The 14,669-nt window shown below is 36.8% G+C and overlaps 1 protein-coding gene across 19 annotated transcripts in view; it reads right to left on the reverse strand.

Moving 5' to 3' along the window:
• The window catches only part of RBFOX1 (RNA binding fox-1 homolog 1), a 1,498,714-nt gene that overhangs the window by 624,690 nt on the left and 859,355 nt on the right, over positions 1-14,669 (reverse strand). For 18 of the 19 annotated variants that reach the window (XM_068909002.1, XM_068908998.1, XM_068908991.1 and 15 more), the window contains one exon: positions 8,065-8,112. The exons of the other annotated variant lie outside the window; for it this stretch is intronic. In XM_068909002.1, the coding sequence (XP_068765103.1) occupies positions 8,065-8,112 (48 nt within the window). The remainder of the gene's footprint in view (positions 1-8,064; positions 8,113-14,669) is intronic. 19 annotated transcript variants of the gene reach the window in all.

Raw genomic sequence — 14,669 nt, forward strand, 5'->3', positions numbered from 1 at the left:
CCACCATACCAGAACCGGCCATCAGAGGTTCCTACTGGTTGGCACTCAGCTCATTGAAATAAAATCCCCCCAAGCAAGAGACTTTTGCCCACGCCGAGGACATAATTTTATTCAGTTCAGCTTAAGATTTCCCTCCCGCTTCAGTGTACTTTAGACCAGGTCCAAATAAATAAATAAAGAGCTCCCCAGCCTTTCAGCAGGAAACCTAACGAAGGATCACAGGCCAAACGTATCGCAGAGAGGCTCAAAAAGGTGCTGCCGAAGCCCCGGCCGCCCACAGAAACCGCAGGAGGCCCAGCGAAGCAGCCCAGGCGAACGCGCGCTCTTGCCTTTCACGCCGCCCCTTCTCCTTTTGGGGTTAGCAAGTACAACCAGCAGCAGGGAGGAAAGCATCTCAAAGTCCGATGATTACTTGGCACATTATCTTTAACTCTGTCCTTCTTTCTGAAGTCCAACATCCAACAACACAAACATCCAACGCAGCCAACAACAAAAATCAGGAAGCAAACTTCAATTTGTAACTTATTTCTCTTTAAAACAACAGTGAATGTTAAACACTTTGGAACATGCACACACTACAAAATTACACGCGGAGATAACGTATTTAAATCCACGTCACTGAGCCCTGCACAACTTTATCTGGCATTATGACAGGATCCGGTAGGTCAGATTAATCACCGCAAACCACGTAGGTAACACGATTGGCAGGAACATCAACTATACCTTACTGATGCAGTACAGTCTGGGTAAAAGCTTACATCATCAGTCCTCCTGCTGTAAGGTTTTACTCCTTCACACCTACAGAGAAGACCTCGTACATACGCCCATTCACAACATGCTGATATTGACAGACCTGTGGGTTTATTCCCCTTTTTTGTACAACTTGAAAAGCTAGTTCCCTTCGGGGTTTTTATACCTTTGAGGTATATGAAAACTTAATGGCCAGATGTAGCCAAAGAAGTTCAACAAGGCTTTAGTCTCATGAATTATTTTTCAGTTATTTTTGACAGATAATCAGGCTTAAGTTCTCACTCTCCAGTTGATTTTTTGGACTTAAAACTGAGTACTTTAACTTTTAACAGTGATCTGAATATTTTATGCAAAAAGTTTGTTCTTTCTCATTCCTTGTCACAAGGTGAAATACAATCCATTACGTGCAATGTAGCTACAGTACATATGAATATATTCCAATACAATTTGTGCATATGCATGAAGTTTGCTTCAATGAAAATAATTATGAATTTACCTAAAAAGTACTAGATTTTGCAGAATGCTATTTGTGACATGCACAGTGAGCTTTTTATCAGTGATGAGATATTAGTACACAGTTGTCATATGCCTAAAGCATTTCATTTAATAGCAGAGCAAGTTCAAAGAGTAAATTTTGCTTACCTTCCATTTTTAAATTTGCATAATACAAACATCAGTGCTGATTTTAATAGCAGACGAACACATATGACACCAAAGCATTAAACAAAAAGGCTGGAAAGAGTATCAGCTGAAAGTCATGACTATGAGTCACAAGAAACGACTGAAATGAGCGCTAGGTTTCATTTAAAAATGCTTTTTTTTTTTTTTTTTTTTTATTTGTAACATGTAAATATAACAGAGAAACGTTATTCTGTATGTAGATGTAATATAACCTACAGTACCCACGGATCTTTTGGAAACAATGTAAAATCAGATTTCAATCAAAACTATTTTGAGTACAAGTAACATGATTTCAGGATTTCTTAAACTCCAGCGTACCTTAGTGAAAACCTGGAGTTTCAAAGGTACCAAGTACTCAAACTGCTCACTGACAAAGCAATCCATTCCAGAAGCTTTTTCGCACACAAAATTGAAGTCATTAGTACGTTGCTACTGCAGAAAACACATTTTTTATATATATACTTTTTTTTTTTTTTTTAAATACACAGTAACATTTGCCCTTTTTTGGACTGAGGCCTTCAAAAAAAAATTTGTGTACAACACAAGCTAATCTGTAACAGGGATTAAATTTATACTCAATATGAACTGGAACCATAGTTCCAGTACTGGAGCAGTACAGTGCAGTAATACCTATTTCACCAGTATTAAAGGACTTCACAAAAGAATAACATCTGTATACAGGAAAACACCGTTCGTTCGTTCTTCTTCTACTCCTTCCCCTAAGGGGGTTTCATAAGAAAGAGTTGTCCTTGAAAGCAAAGAATAAACAGTCTGTTCAAGTGCTAATTTGCCATGCTACCACAGAGCGATAGCTCCAAGATTTGGAAAAATAGCTTCAAAATTGAAGATTTGAAGGAAATCTTCTCCTAATAAAATTATAAAGGCAACTGGAATACAATTACAGTCATGTGCCTACACAGTAGTAAAAGGCCTAGAAAACATAGCCAGCACGTTCCGTCTGTAACCGTCATAGGGCACGCTGCAGTAATATCATTTTTCAGTATTCTGCCTTAACAGGTATTCTCGTACAGTAAACATACTATCAGCGTCCCTTTTACACATCCAGCATTTGTAGAAGTCATACAGCCGAACATGCTGACATTTCGGTGGGAGGTCATATTATTGTTTTGGCACTTCTGTCATCGCCTGCCATTTCAATTCCACTTTATCAAATTACTGATCGCTAGATACAGTTGGATTAAGTGGAAAGATAGACAGACGCGCGCACGCACGCAGGAGCAATTGTCATCACTCCAATTGTGAAACTGCATAATTGCATGTCAGTGACAGACAGAAGAGAGTAGTAACAGGACTGGCATTACGATCATTCAAATGCTATGAAACTTTCCAACAAGACTTCACACTGTGTCAATCTACATACCAAGAAATGATGAGTAATCTCTCCCGTTAGACTACTGAGCGTTTCCTCACATTAGAATTGCCAGTATTTATTAGGCCAATTAGTGCTGTGTGTTAAGTTCTAGCGCAACTTTGAGCCTATACATTTTCATATAAGTAGTGTTTTCACTTGAACAAACTAAGATAAGGAAATGAAAGACTGTTTGATATAAAAAGTAGCACATATAACAATAAACGATACCTTATATATGAAACAACTTATCCTAAAACTCAGAGGCTTAGCTGAATTAAACCCATCATCTATCTGGAGTGTAAGAGTCGTTGAATTAAAATTAATGTACAGGAAGCATCAATGGATTTCAAGCAATTTTTCTGCAAAAAACATTAAGACTATTTTTCTTCTCTTCTGTAAGTTTTGAAAACTTCCAGCTCTGTGCTGAGGAAGAGTCTAGAAGCCTCATGTAATTCTGACTTAACGTCAGCTGAGATTTCACTGGGAATCTCCAGACTACTGTGACAGGTAGTAGTTATTCTCTCTTCTGGGGCTGCTCCTACCTATTTCTGAAGGCTACGGTCAATGCTCTATATTCTCCGTGGTCCTGCCATATGAGGGTTCAGCGATACTCCTCCTAGCTACTGGTACAACAGCTAAAGAGACAGAAGAAACAGGAACCATTTGTTTATTCCAGTAGACAGCAGGACGTATACCCGTGTTCAGAACTTCCTTAAGGTACTTCCTCAAAATCTGCATCCAAGCACAATTTAGGGAATATGATCATCTAACATAAAAATTACCTCTACAGAACACTTCCTTACCAGTCCACTGGAGTCTGTGACCTCGCCTCATTAATAAAATAAACCCTTTTATTACGAGGGAAAAAGGCATCCTAAAAATCTCCAAAAAGCTGCAGATAGCCTGATGCCTTCCCAAGGTAATAAAAACAGAACTCATTCATATTCACTGATAGGAAGCTCCTAAACAGCAGAAAAAGGGATTACAATGAGTGGAAACTATACAAACATATCCATGTCTTACAGATGCCTGTAGTTTAGTCAGTCCCTCCAGGCTTATCAGCTCTTCAACTACTTGATACCCTTATTTCTTCCCTCCCACAGCAACCTGAGGAAGGACGTTAAAGAAATTGTATTCATTTTCCTCCTACTAGTAAGACAAAGTTATCCCTTAAATGTTCAAGCAAAACATTTTCAAATGATCATTAGAAAAAAAAAAAGACTGTAAGCAGCCATAGACCTGGCAGAACAAAGAATATGGAAAATGTGTTTCTTTCCCTCCTCGTTTTATCTTTGAATCACCTTGTAACTTTCTCCGTCTCCCCTTCATACTTCTACTTCCCCATATGAAACCTGAGCAACATAAACGTAAGTGCCTTCCTCATAGGTGTTTTTAATTTGTTTGTAAAGTGCTTTGAGATCCTCTGACAGAAGGTGCCTTAAAAAACAGAAGAAAGAAAAAATAAATATTTTCCACAGCAGGCATGAAAATGGAAAGATATTACTGCCTATACCATATCCCCAAGAAAGTAATAGGGAGCTATGAAACGTTATGTCACTACAGGGAAATTTTCTAACTTACTGACCTATCACGTTATTGGCCTAATGTATACCCATAAAGTCTATTGCCTTCATAAAGCCTCTGTACTCTAAGCTCAAAAGAGGTAAATTTTTCAGCCAAGGTGCATCTCAAAAGCATTCTCTCTATGAGCTACTTTTCTGCTGGAGAGCAGAAAATGAAGCAAGATATCCTGAATGACCTTGAGGAGCCATCAAGCTAATAACACTTAGCTGCTAGTTAATGGTCAGCATTACGCTGCCTGCAAGGAATACCCAAGAGAATGTCGTTGCACATTCCAGCAAGAGTCTATTACAAAACAGAGTAGGCTGAAATCAGAAAAAGAGTGAAGAAACTAAAGCTGAAGAATAAAACATTCCTGGTAGAGCAAAAACCTGCTGCAACAAAATTATCCGGCACAGAAGGGTCCATGAAAGATAAGTTTCAATAGCTTAAAAATTTTTCAATTTTCAGAAGAAAATATTACAAAGGGCAGGGGAAGTAAGGGAAAGATAACTTTGTACTAGTTTTGGTTTCATAGTGTTGGCATCAACTCATTTGATAGCAAGACAAACGAATTGCAGAGCCAAACAAAGTATTGCCTCTAGTCCTTCTAGTCTTTTGGACTAGCTCATCTCTAAAGGTCCCTTCTAATCTCAACCAATCTGTGAGAAAACTTGTTTCTAGAGGGTAATTTGAAGAGTCCTGTTCTGTGCAAGTCCCATATAATCTTTTTTTTTTTTTCCTTCCTATAGTTAAAACCAAATAAAGATGTGAACCGAGAATAAGAGATACACTTTCTAAAATACTAGTTTATGACGAACATACCCTGGGGGCAGGTTTTTCCAGCTAACGTGAAGTGATGATGTTGGTGCAAGAGCAACCAAAAATATATAGCTTTACACACGGGCATATCTTCTTAATGTGGAGACTGCTACTATTTCAAATGGAAGAGAAAACTGTAGGGAAACGCACATGGCTCTCTGTCTTGGCAAAATGGCCAAAATCCTTGTTAATACTCTTCAGGTACAAGCTCAAGAAGTTTATTCATTTGGTTTGCCCCCAACATACTCATGTAGTTTTTGGAAAACACATGTAAAAAACACCTGCTATCACCTTTGCATGAGGGAAACCTAGTGCCGAAAAACATCACAGACTTGGAAACTATAAGTCAATCTCCAAAACACGAGACTAGCTTCAGAAATCATTTCATTTTTACAAATTCACACTTTACATACTTTCAGCAGGCTTCTTTGCTATGAAACATGCTCTTTTTTCCCCCTCTCCAAACTAAAGTTGAGATATTTGCATAATCACATGATTCAAACAACATCAAATTGTTGTGTTCAACATAAAGGTATGAAAACAAAAGCAAAAAAGGGTTAGGTCCAATGAACACAAAAGAGAATACTGATTAGGTAGGAAACCAGTCATACATACACTTATGAGTCCACTGCTGGCAGAAGTAAACACAGTTCATTAGTGTATAATAATAGAGGTCATTTCCAACAGACTGTTGATTACTGGTCAGCTGTTATTCTCAAACCTGAGGGCTTTTATCATTGTAGAAAAAACAGGTAGAACTTACATTAAAAAAGGTCAGTAGAAGTAACAACGGAAGGAGAGAAAGATCACAGTGATAAAGCGTTTAGGATAATTAAATGGAATTTTGTCATAATAGATTTCAAAATAATAATTATAATTATTAGATTTGAGTTTGCCTTCAGGCAAACACTTAGCAACGGCTTCATAAATTGCTGCTTTAGAAGTTAGAAATTAAGAAATTTCAGGAAAAAGACTGTAAGAACAGGAAGGCACCTTGCAGATTTATATTTTGTTGTTAACTTGGAAAATTTTCCATTAATTGGTAATGATATGCTTCATTAGTAGTATATTTCATTATGGAAATGCAAATTACGAGATCCTAATGATGCATGCCCTAATTGCAGCAGTTTGTCTCAAGTTCAACCTAGATGGAATCAAAATACTAACTTACATCCTTTCAAATTCTGTGAGATACGTTAAGCTCCTTGTCTATACTTTACTGAAAAACTGAAACAATGCATTATTATGAGATAAGAACGATGTCTCATTATTCAATGATCTCAGGACAGGTCATCAATAATCTAAATCCCTGGAATGAAACATACATCTGCCACTTGAGCTCAACAGAAGCGTCAGTGTTGGGAGCCAACGTACAGAAAACATGAAACATTATGTAACAATAGGTATTCATTACATTTCTGTTCTTTCAAAATCCTCCAACAAATTAGAAAAGCAAAGAAGATAAATTTAAGAGTTTGCCAGACAATTCTGTGTAAGCTGTAGTTTCTGCATTTGAAAGCTAGAGCGCAAATAGATTACCCTCGCTGTTGGATGTGAACTGTACTTTTAGCAAGTCAAAAAAAATAAAAATAACCCCAAACCTAGCAAACCTCATGTCCTTTATTACCACTTCAGTGATTAGTGAAGTAAGATCACAGAAGGGCCTGAAGACACGCATATCTATGTATGCATCAGCATTTATAATCGAAAGGATGAGAAATTTACAACCCTAAGCACTATAATACTGGTAACCTTCAGATCTGCAGGTCTTCAACCTTCAGATAGGATAGCTATCCTTTTTGCTTAAGGTATGTCAACTACCTCCTATTCCTGCTACATTTTTGATTTATAACATCCAATTTCAAAGTACTTTCTAAAACTTGAGCTATTACAAAACAGAGTACTTGTGGGATAATGCTGTTTAATTAAATATCGTATTCAATACCAAAAACTTGACACATTTTTAAGGAAAAGAGAAACTGTTAAAAATTCATGGAAAGATACAGTAGCTAAAATATTTTTTTATGCAGGAAAAAATACACTTTTAGAAAGTTGAATAATGGAGCATTATTATCCCATATTACAGCAGTTAAACTAATGCTAAATAAAGCATAAAGACCTGCTGCCAAAACATAACTTGACAGTATGATACTACTAGCGCTAGAAGAAGGGGTTTTGCATCTCTCATTTTAAGTCAGAAATTCACAGTATTTAAGAACGCCTTCCTCCAAAAAAAATTTTCTTTTTTTCAAGCACATTCAAGCATATATGTAGCAGCATACTGTAAAAAATACCCAAAAGAATGGGAATGGCAATACCTAAACCTTTTAAAGGCTAACAGGGAGGGTGAAGAGCCAAACTGAAAACACGTATCTTTATTCTCCTTCACAGACAATAAAACTGGAAACAGTATTATAAGATAAACATTTTTTTTTAAATTAACCTTTTAAAAGAAAAAGAATTCAGTATCAAGGACACTGCTTACAAAGCAAGAAAAGCAGTCCTTATTTTGGTATTTTAGGAACATTTAACGTAGTATGCCGGCAATACTATGAAAAGGTGCTAGGCAGTAGTTTTGTTAATAACAGAATTAAGAAGAATAGGAAATGCAGTTGTTTTTAAACTGTTAGTAGTTTAACAAATGCATGGTTATAATTTACTTAACTGCTTCTTCAGAAGGGAATTTCCAATAAAGGACCGTTCAAGTAAAGCAAGGCAGAATACCCCTCCTCAAGTTACAATACAACTACATTAGAACAGTTATCGTTAGGAAACTTAACATATATACACCCACAAAAAAGGCAATTTCATATGATTTAATTAAAAAAAAATCTTGCTAGAGATGCCTAACATGAATTACATTAAAACAAGCCACTTACTTTTTTGTCCTCAGTTTCTACACAGGAACTGCACTCTGCTTTAGCATCCTGAAAACACAAAGAGAGAAGAACATGTCACGAAACATATTCACCAGGGTTGTGGAAATAACTCAGGTTAGAAAGGGCACTGAAGTCTGAAAAGTGGGTTTCCAGGTTTCTCAAGAATTACATTTTATTGCATTGTTGTTTTTCTATATACAGTACATTCACAGTTACAACGCTCAGTATTAGAGCTTTAAGTACGGTTTATTAAGCTTTATTGGAAGCAGATGTTCCATAAATGAAAGAGAAGATTGAAACATTGCAAAACAAACCTATCTCAGTGTAGCTCACAAGGCAAAAATATAATCTCCAGTTTGTAGAATACGTTTAGTTTTTCTGTTTGCATTCTGAGAAAATATACTTGCTTGCTCACTTTGTTTTTTTGTTTGTAATGCTAAATTTAAAAATTTAAAGGATAAAATCACCATCAGCTTAAGAGGAATCAATTGCTGAAACTTCTGTCTGCTGAGAAAACCGCCAACTTGGGCATTACAATTTATAATCCATTATTTTATTACCTAGTCTCAAATATTTATTAGGTAGTCCATGTTTATTCCTATGGATTACTCGATATGTTGAAGATATTTGTGTCTGAATCTCACTGCAACACATAAGCATGATCAAGCATCTTGTGTGTGTGTGTGTGTGTGTGTGTACATACACACACGCTTTGTAGACTTAGATTTTCTTTAAGAGTCAAGTAAATAATCCTAGCTTTAAAAGACACCCAACCCATCTTCCTCTCATTCCTGAAGTGTTTTGACTCATTGAACCTTAGAATTTTTGCAGTAGATGAATAGTTAGTGAATATGTTCTCTTCATCTCAAGACAATTAACTGTTGTCACAAAAATGATAGTCTAAAAAGGAATTAATTTCCTTATATAATCCCTTTATACAACAAGTTACTATTGTAAACTGAATAAACTGAATATATTTCAAGCTAATTAGACTAAAGACAAGATTAAAGTGACCTACTATGCTTTTTCTTTTGTTTTCTACCTTATTTTTATAGTACTGGTTCTCTGGGAGGCTAACTTTGCTCAAATATTGCAAACTTAGAGAGCTCTACTGGAAAAAACGACCCCCCAATCTTTTGCTAAAAATAATCCCTCTCCCAACCTCTTAATGAAACTAGAATTACCCCCCCCCCCCTCAGATTTTAGATCATTGACTAGAGTTACTTGCTACAGGCCCAGACTACAAATTCAATGCTGATAGCTAATAATAGCTTCCATTAAAAATGGGGAAAAAAAAAGTTAAATACTAAAAAAGTTATACTTCTTCCACCCTATTCCTGTTCATCTTAAATAAAAGACAGATATTATTTCAGTATCAGTCTTCTTACCTAAGCCATAGACCCATACAAAATCTTTAAAAAATTCAATCAAATAAGATGACTCAAGATTTTCTGAAAAAAAATATTTCCATCCACAGTAAGATACATTAAATAAAGGTCTTAGGAGGAGTAACCAGTTCTCTTGTCACTTCTTAAGCAGCATGCTTTCAAAAAAAAAAAAAAATCCTCATTATTCTAGGTAGTTATATGTATATCACTTATGAATCAGTACCTCAAACGCTCTTTCTGTTCAAAATACTTTTGCTGGGGGAAACAGACCATGTTTTGTGGAACATAAGGCGCAAACATTTCCTTTCAAGCATGACTTACTGGCAGCCAGATATATATCACCATGTCTCTCTTCCCGTTTTATGGGTAACGAAATACTGTCTCTGCCTACAGGCTAAGTTCCTGAGCTTGTTTTTATATTTATATTTAATCTTCTTTTATAAATGAGTGAGGGAACCCCCTCCTCCCCCAGCTTTTAAGAAGCTTTCTGCCTGAGTGGAATAAATGCAAACTTCCTTAACTAGTGCTTTTCACCTGCTATCTACGTCCTAAGCCACCTTTTGCAGATAATACAATTAACCTATTTACTGGTCAATCAAAGATGAATCACATCTTTTCATATCATCAAGGACAAAGATGGCTGTATCACGCAAACTGATCTAAATTAACTGAACAGAGACTAATGTAACTCCTACCAGGCTCCAGGCATAGCTATTATGAGCGCTACACACAACTTTTGTATTCTTACCCCTTCCACTGTCTCTAGGCAGTTTTAGCTTGCTATTTGCCAATACCATTTCTCATTGAAAGCTGTCTTTTAAAACCAAAATTCATAAACACCCATTATCCAAAATGAATTAAAAAAACACAGCTTTACCTGGACAAAGCAGACACCATCTTTCTCCTAGCTCACTTTACGTAACATGGTTGCCCACGACCAGTAAGGCAGAGAGTGCAAATTAAGCACAAGCCAACCCCGCTGAGAGCAATTAAGGCCAGCCCAGCTGAGATTCACCTTGTTGCAATCAGTAGTTAAAGAGACAATATGCCTAAAAGTTAAAATTAAGCATTGTACCATTAACCATGACATCTATGTATATGTCGTTTCAATATTACTGGAAGTTGAAGCCAGTAAGGGAGAGCGGTATTTGCTTATCTTTGAAACTAGGTAAAGGTAGATCAGGGTAAAGAAATAACCTATTTATCTTCAAGGGTAGAAACCTGAATTTGGACTTCTGCACAAGCACAAGAGAAAAATTCAGGGCCCACTGTTATTTTATTATTTCTGGTATTTCAAGTAGTTTCATTTTAAAATACTGCCTAAATCATTTTTGACAAACTTCCTTCAGACACAGTATCAGACAACAACCTGGACTATAACAACCTTCTAATGTGTAATCCCTTAAAAAGCCTCACTTCCTGAACTTGATCTTTCTTCATTGATGAGTGAGTTTCTCACAAATGCATGTACTCAAAGGATACCTCCACGTGTACCTTCAAGAAGGACTCAAGTAGAATTTAGGAATCCTCAATCCAAAATGGTTATCCAAAGTGACCTCTTTCAGTTTATTCATAACCCCGGAAGCACTAAACTAACTGGCTGTCCTCTAATTTGACTAAAAGTACTATAAGAAAACTGAACACCTCTGGTACTAATGTCTTACTCCAGGCCACGAGGAATCCAGAAAGTACAAGTTCCCCTATGTAAGACAGCAGATGGCCATGATCTAGCAGGCATTCTCAGAATACCTCTAACGCAGAGCAACAAGCCAGCTCCTAAGAAAACATACATGCACATACATTGCACCTGGAAAAATAATGTCTGTATTTTGATACACTTACTTAAGAGCAAAATCTTCCAGTTGGAAGGAGTTAAAACCTGTGTTTGCTGCAACTGAACTCAGTTCTGTTAGCGCATTGGGTTCAGTATTTTAAGAAGCAAGTAACTGAACGAAAGGTAGCATGTACTACTGACAAAGAAAAAGCCAAAGATTTCCTGTTTGCTTGGTACCTATTTGTAGGTACCTATCTTTAAGAAAAAATGCTGGGCTCCAAATCTCAAGTGCATGGAGACAAGTTATCTTTGACCTACGTTCCAAGATTACTGACAGTTAAAAAACAGCCTCTCTGGGGTGCCCAGGGGCAGTGTTAGGCAACCTGTGCCCAACACACGGGCTTTCATTATGGCACCTGAAGACATAGTTTTGCAAATACTTGCTTTGAAACAATGACTGCCATATCCAGCTACAAGTCTGCAAAACCTTCTTCTTTGGTGCTGGTACCAGGGTTTGTACGGAGCTCGTGAACTGAATTACGGAACTGATCTAGGTTACAACTGTCCGGCGTTTTCACTTCCAATGATGTCTTTAAACTTGGAGCAGTTCCTCAATTCATTCACAATGCATATGCACAAATGCTTATGTTAACACAAATGAAGATGCATGATGGAGGCAGGAATGAAGGACTGTGGAAAACAGTAAGGCAAGATGTCTAATTTTGGCAGCAGTAGCAGCTAGCTCAGGCTTAACGTTCTAAGGAAAATATGGGCCACCTTTCCCATGGAACACGCAAGTGCAGGTTTCTATATTGGGATGAAGTCATGAATTTGGGCTTGCCTAGTCTGCATCTAGATCTTTTTTCCTACAGAAGAAGAAGAATTTAAAGAGGCTGAAGAAAATATATCTCATAACGTATATATTTTTAGTATCACTAAAAGAAATCAGGACAGTAGGTGAACAACAAACAACTGGAGACAATCAATGAGACTTCTAAACTATTAACTTGCAGTTTATTAGCTGAATGATAACTGTAATTTGCAGTAGGTTCTGCATTTAAAAACAACAGCAATAGCTCATATGCTCTGGTAGAAGTGGGGGACTATATATGCATAAACTACAGTTGTGGCAGATGCAACATAAGAAAGAAGCGGAATCACAGAACTTCTTTTATTTCCTATTGAGAACCACACTACTAAAACCGGGAAAACCTTTTGGCAAAAGAATACATCCACCATCTTTCCAAGATTATTCAATTTATTGTTGTCACAATTAATTTACGAAGTCCGCATCAGATTTTATTTAGACAGTAGCGTTGGTTTGTTATACAACTAAACACAACATTTAAGCACTTGAGGGAGTTGATCAGGTTTCTGAAAAACGTTGGACTCATTGGAAAAATGTCACTTTTGCAGAAACAAATGGTCATTGGAGTTGCTTGTTGTGCATCCGAAGTCTCCAGATGGGCTACAACTGAGTCTTTTTGAAACAAAAAAAGTCAACTACCTCGTTACCAGTTGTAAGTGAACTCAGACAGCAGTTATCCTTAAATATCAAGAATATTTCACGTTAGGATCATGCATGCATATCCTTTAATTCCATAACCTTCAATCGTCTGAGCAAAACAAACCAATTTTGCAGAGGCAATTATTGATATAATTCTTTAAACCAGTCCAAGTCACTAGCTAATTCAAATAGATGCTTAAATATAAATATTTGAGTACACACCCTCTACATCCCAGATGCAGCTATTTCAAAGAAAAACACATATGGAAACCAACATTATAAAAAATATTATCAGAATGAAACACCTGCTAAGGGCAGAATAAGGAGTGAAGAAATAAGAAAGAACGTACTCCTCTGGGAGACATCTGTGCTACCTTTTGTAAGCGCAAAATGACAAAGTGTTGTCATTTTGGTACGTGCGTCCGTACTGCAAACCTCCCAACTGCAGACCTCCCAACTGCAGGAACTATTTGAGATTAGGCAAAAGGAGTCACTGAAGAGTAAGTGTTGAATCCTGTAGGTCTGAACAGTACATGAGGCTTCATGTACAAAAATCATATCACAACAAAAAGGTTAAACAATAGAATCTGTTCCTCCTGAAGAATCAGTATTTTAGACAAATTATGGAATGTGATAACACTTCATAGTATGTTTCATGGGAAACAACGAAAAGGGACATATCCTACTATTAAGGTAGGAAACCCCTTCACCTACTTCAGTTTAAACTAACATCAATCCTTTTTTAACCAGGTGTTGCTGCATAACAGGTACCAAGGCTAACAAATTATAATACTAGAATCATATTATGAGCTCCATTTTTGAAAACAGATGTGGCAGCGTAAAAGAAAATTATCTTTTCTGTCTGTTATGTTGTGCAGCAGCAACAAGGAAACAAAGCAAGGTTGCATACAGTATATGAGGAGCAATATGCAACAAATACAACTTTTAAGATTTGAACAAAGTGTTGTGATACTGCCACGTACGTTGAACACTAGAACGGTGTTAGCTGAGATCGTGAAACTACGTTTACCTTTGTCTTTGTAGGCATACAGTTCTGAAAGGCAGACCTAAACTACTGACATTTGTGAGAATTAGCACCTTCAGCAGCCAACTGGTATCAAACGTATGGTTGTGCTGAGTACTACGGTTTAGAGGTAGAAAAGAGAGATCAAGAGGCACATTTTTTCCCTGCTACTTTACATACACCTTGTGACTTTAGATAACTTGGCAACAAAATCTACTGAAAGAGTACAGCAGAGACTACATTAGACATCACACCCTTTTCACTCATGAGAACGTTCCCCTCCTCAATTTTGCTCATTTTGATGGTTCAGAGAATTTAAAGTTTAATACACTATGCACTTGGGAAACACACCTACAACCTTGACCCTGTATTAGCCTTGCACAAACGTTACTGAACAGAAGTAAAAGAAAAGCTCTAGAAATCAATCACTGGCGGTAGCATGACTCTGCGTGACATTTTTGCTTTAGGACGCAATAGAAACCTCTATACACTTGCTCTGCTTGGCTTTATAATTCTATATTGAATTTTACCTCTTGAATCGCAAGTATAAACAGAGAAATCAATGTCCTCAAGTAAGCACTGGTCATGCTAATATAATTAATACATGTGCATGTCTGTGCACCTTTTAATACATTTTTTAGTTTGTTGTCCCCTTTAGATTTTTGTCCTCCTGTCATCCAAGACATTTTTCCTCAAGTTGGAACATGTTACTTTTGTATTTTTATTCTTTCATTTGTAGGTGCAGTATTATTCATTCAGTCAAAATTCACTGTAAAAAAATGCTAAGAAATTATCATCAAAAACTGGGTAAATTAACTCTGGCACAAGCATGCCAGCTTGGAGCTTTGTTTTAACTTGCTAACCTGTAGTAGCAATTCTTCTAATGATCAGGTGACTATGCTCAATTTACTG

This window comes from Struthio camelus, chromosome 15, assembly GCF_040807025.1.
Source record: "Struthio camelus isolate bStrCam1 chromosome 15, bStrCam1.hap1, whole genome shotgun sequence".
Classification (NCBI taxonomy): domain Eukaryota; kingdom Metazoa; phylum Chordata; class Aves; order Struthioniformes; family Struthionidae; genus Struthio; species Struthio camelus.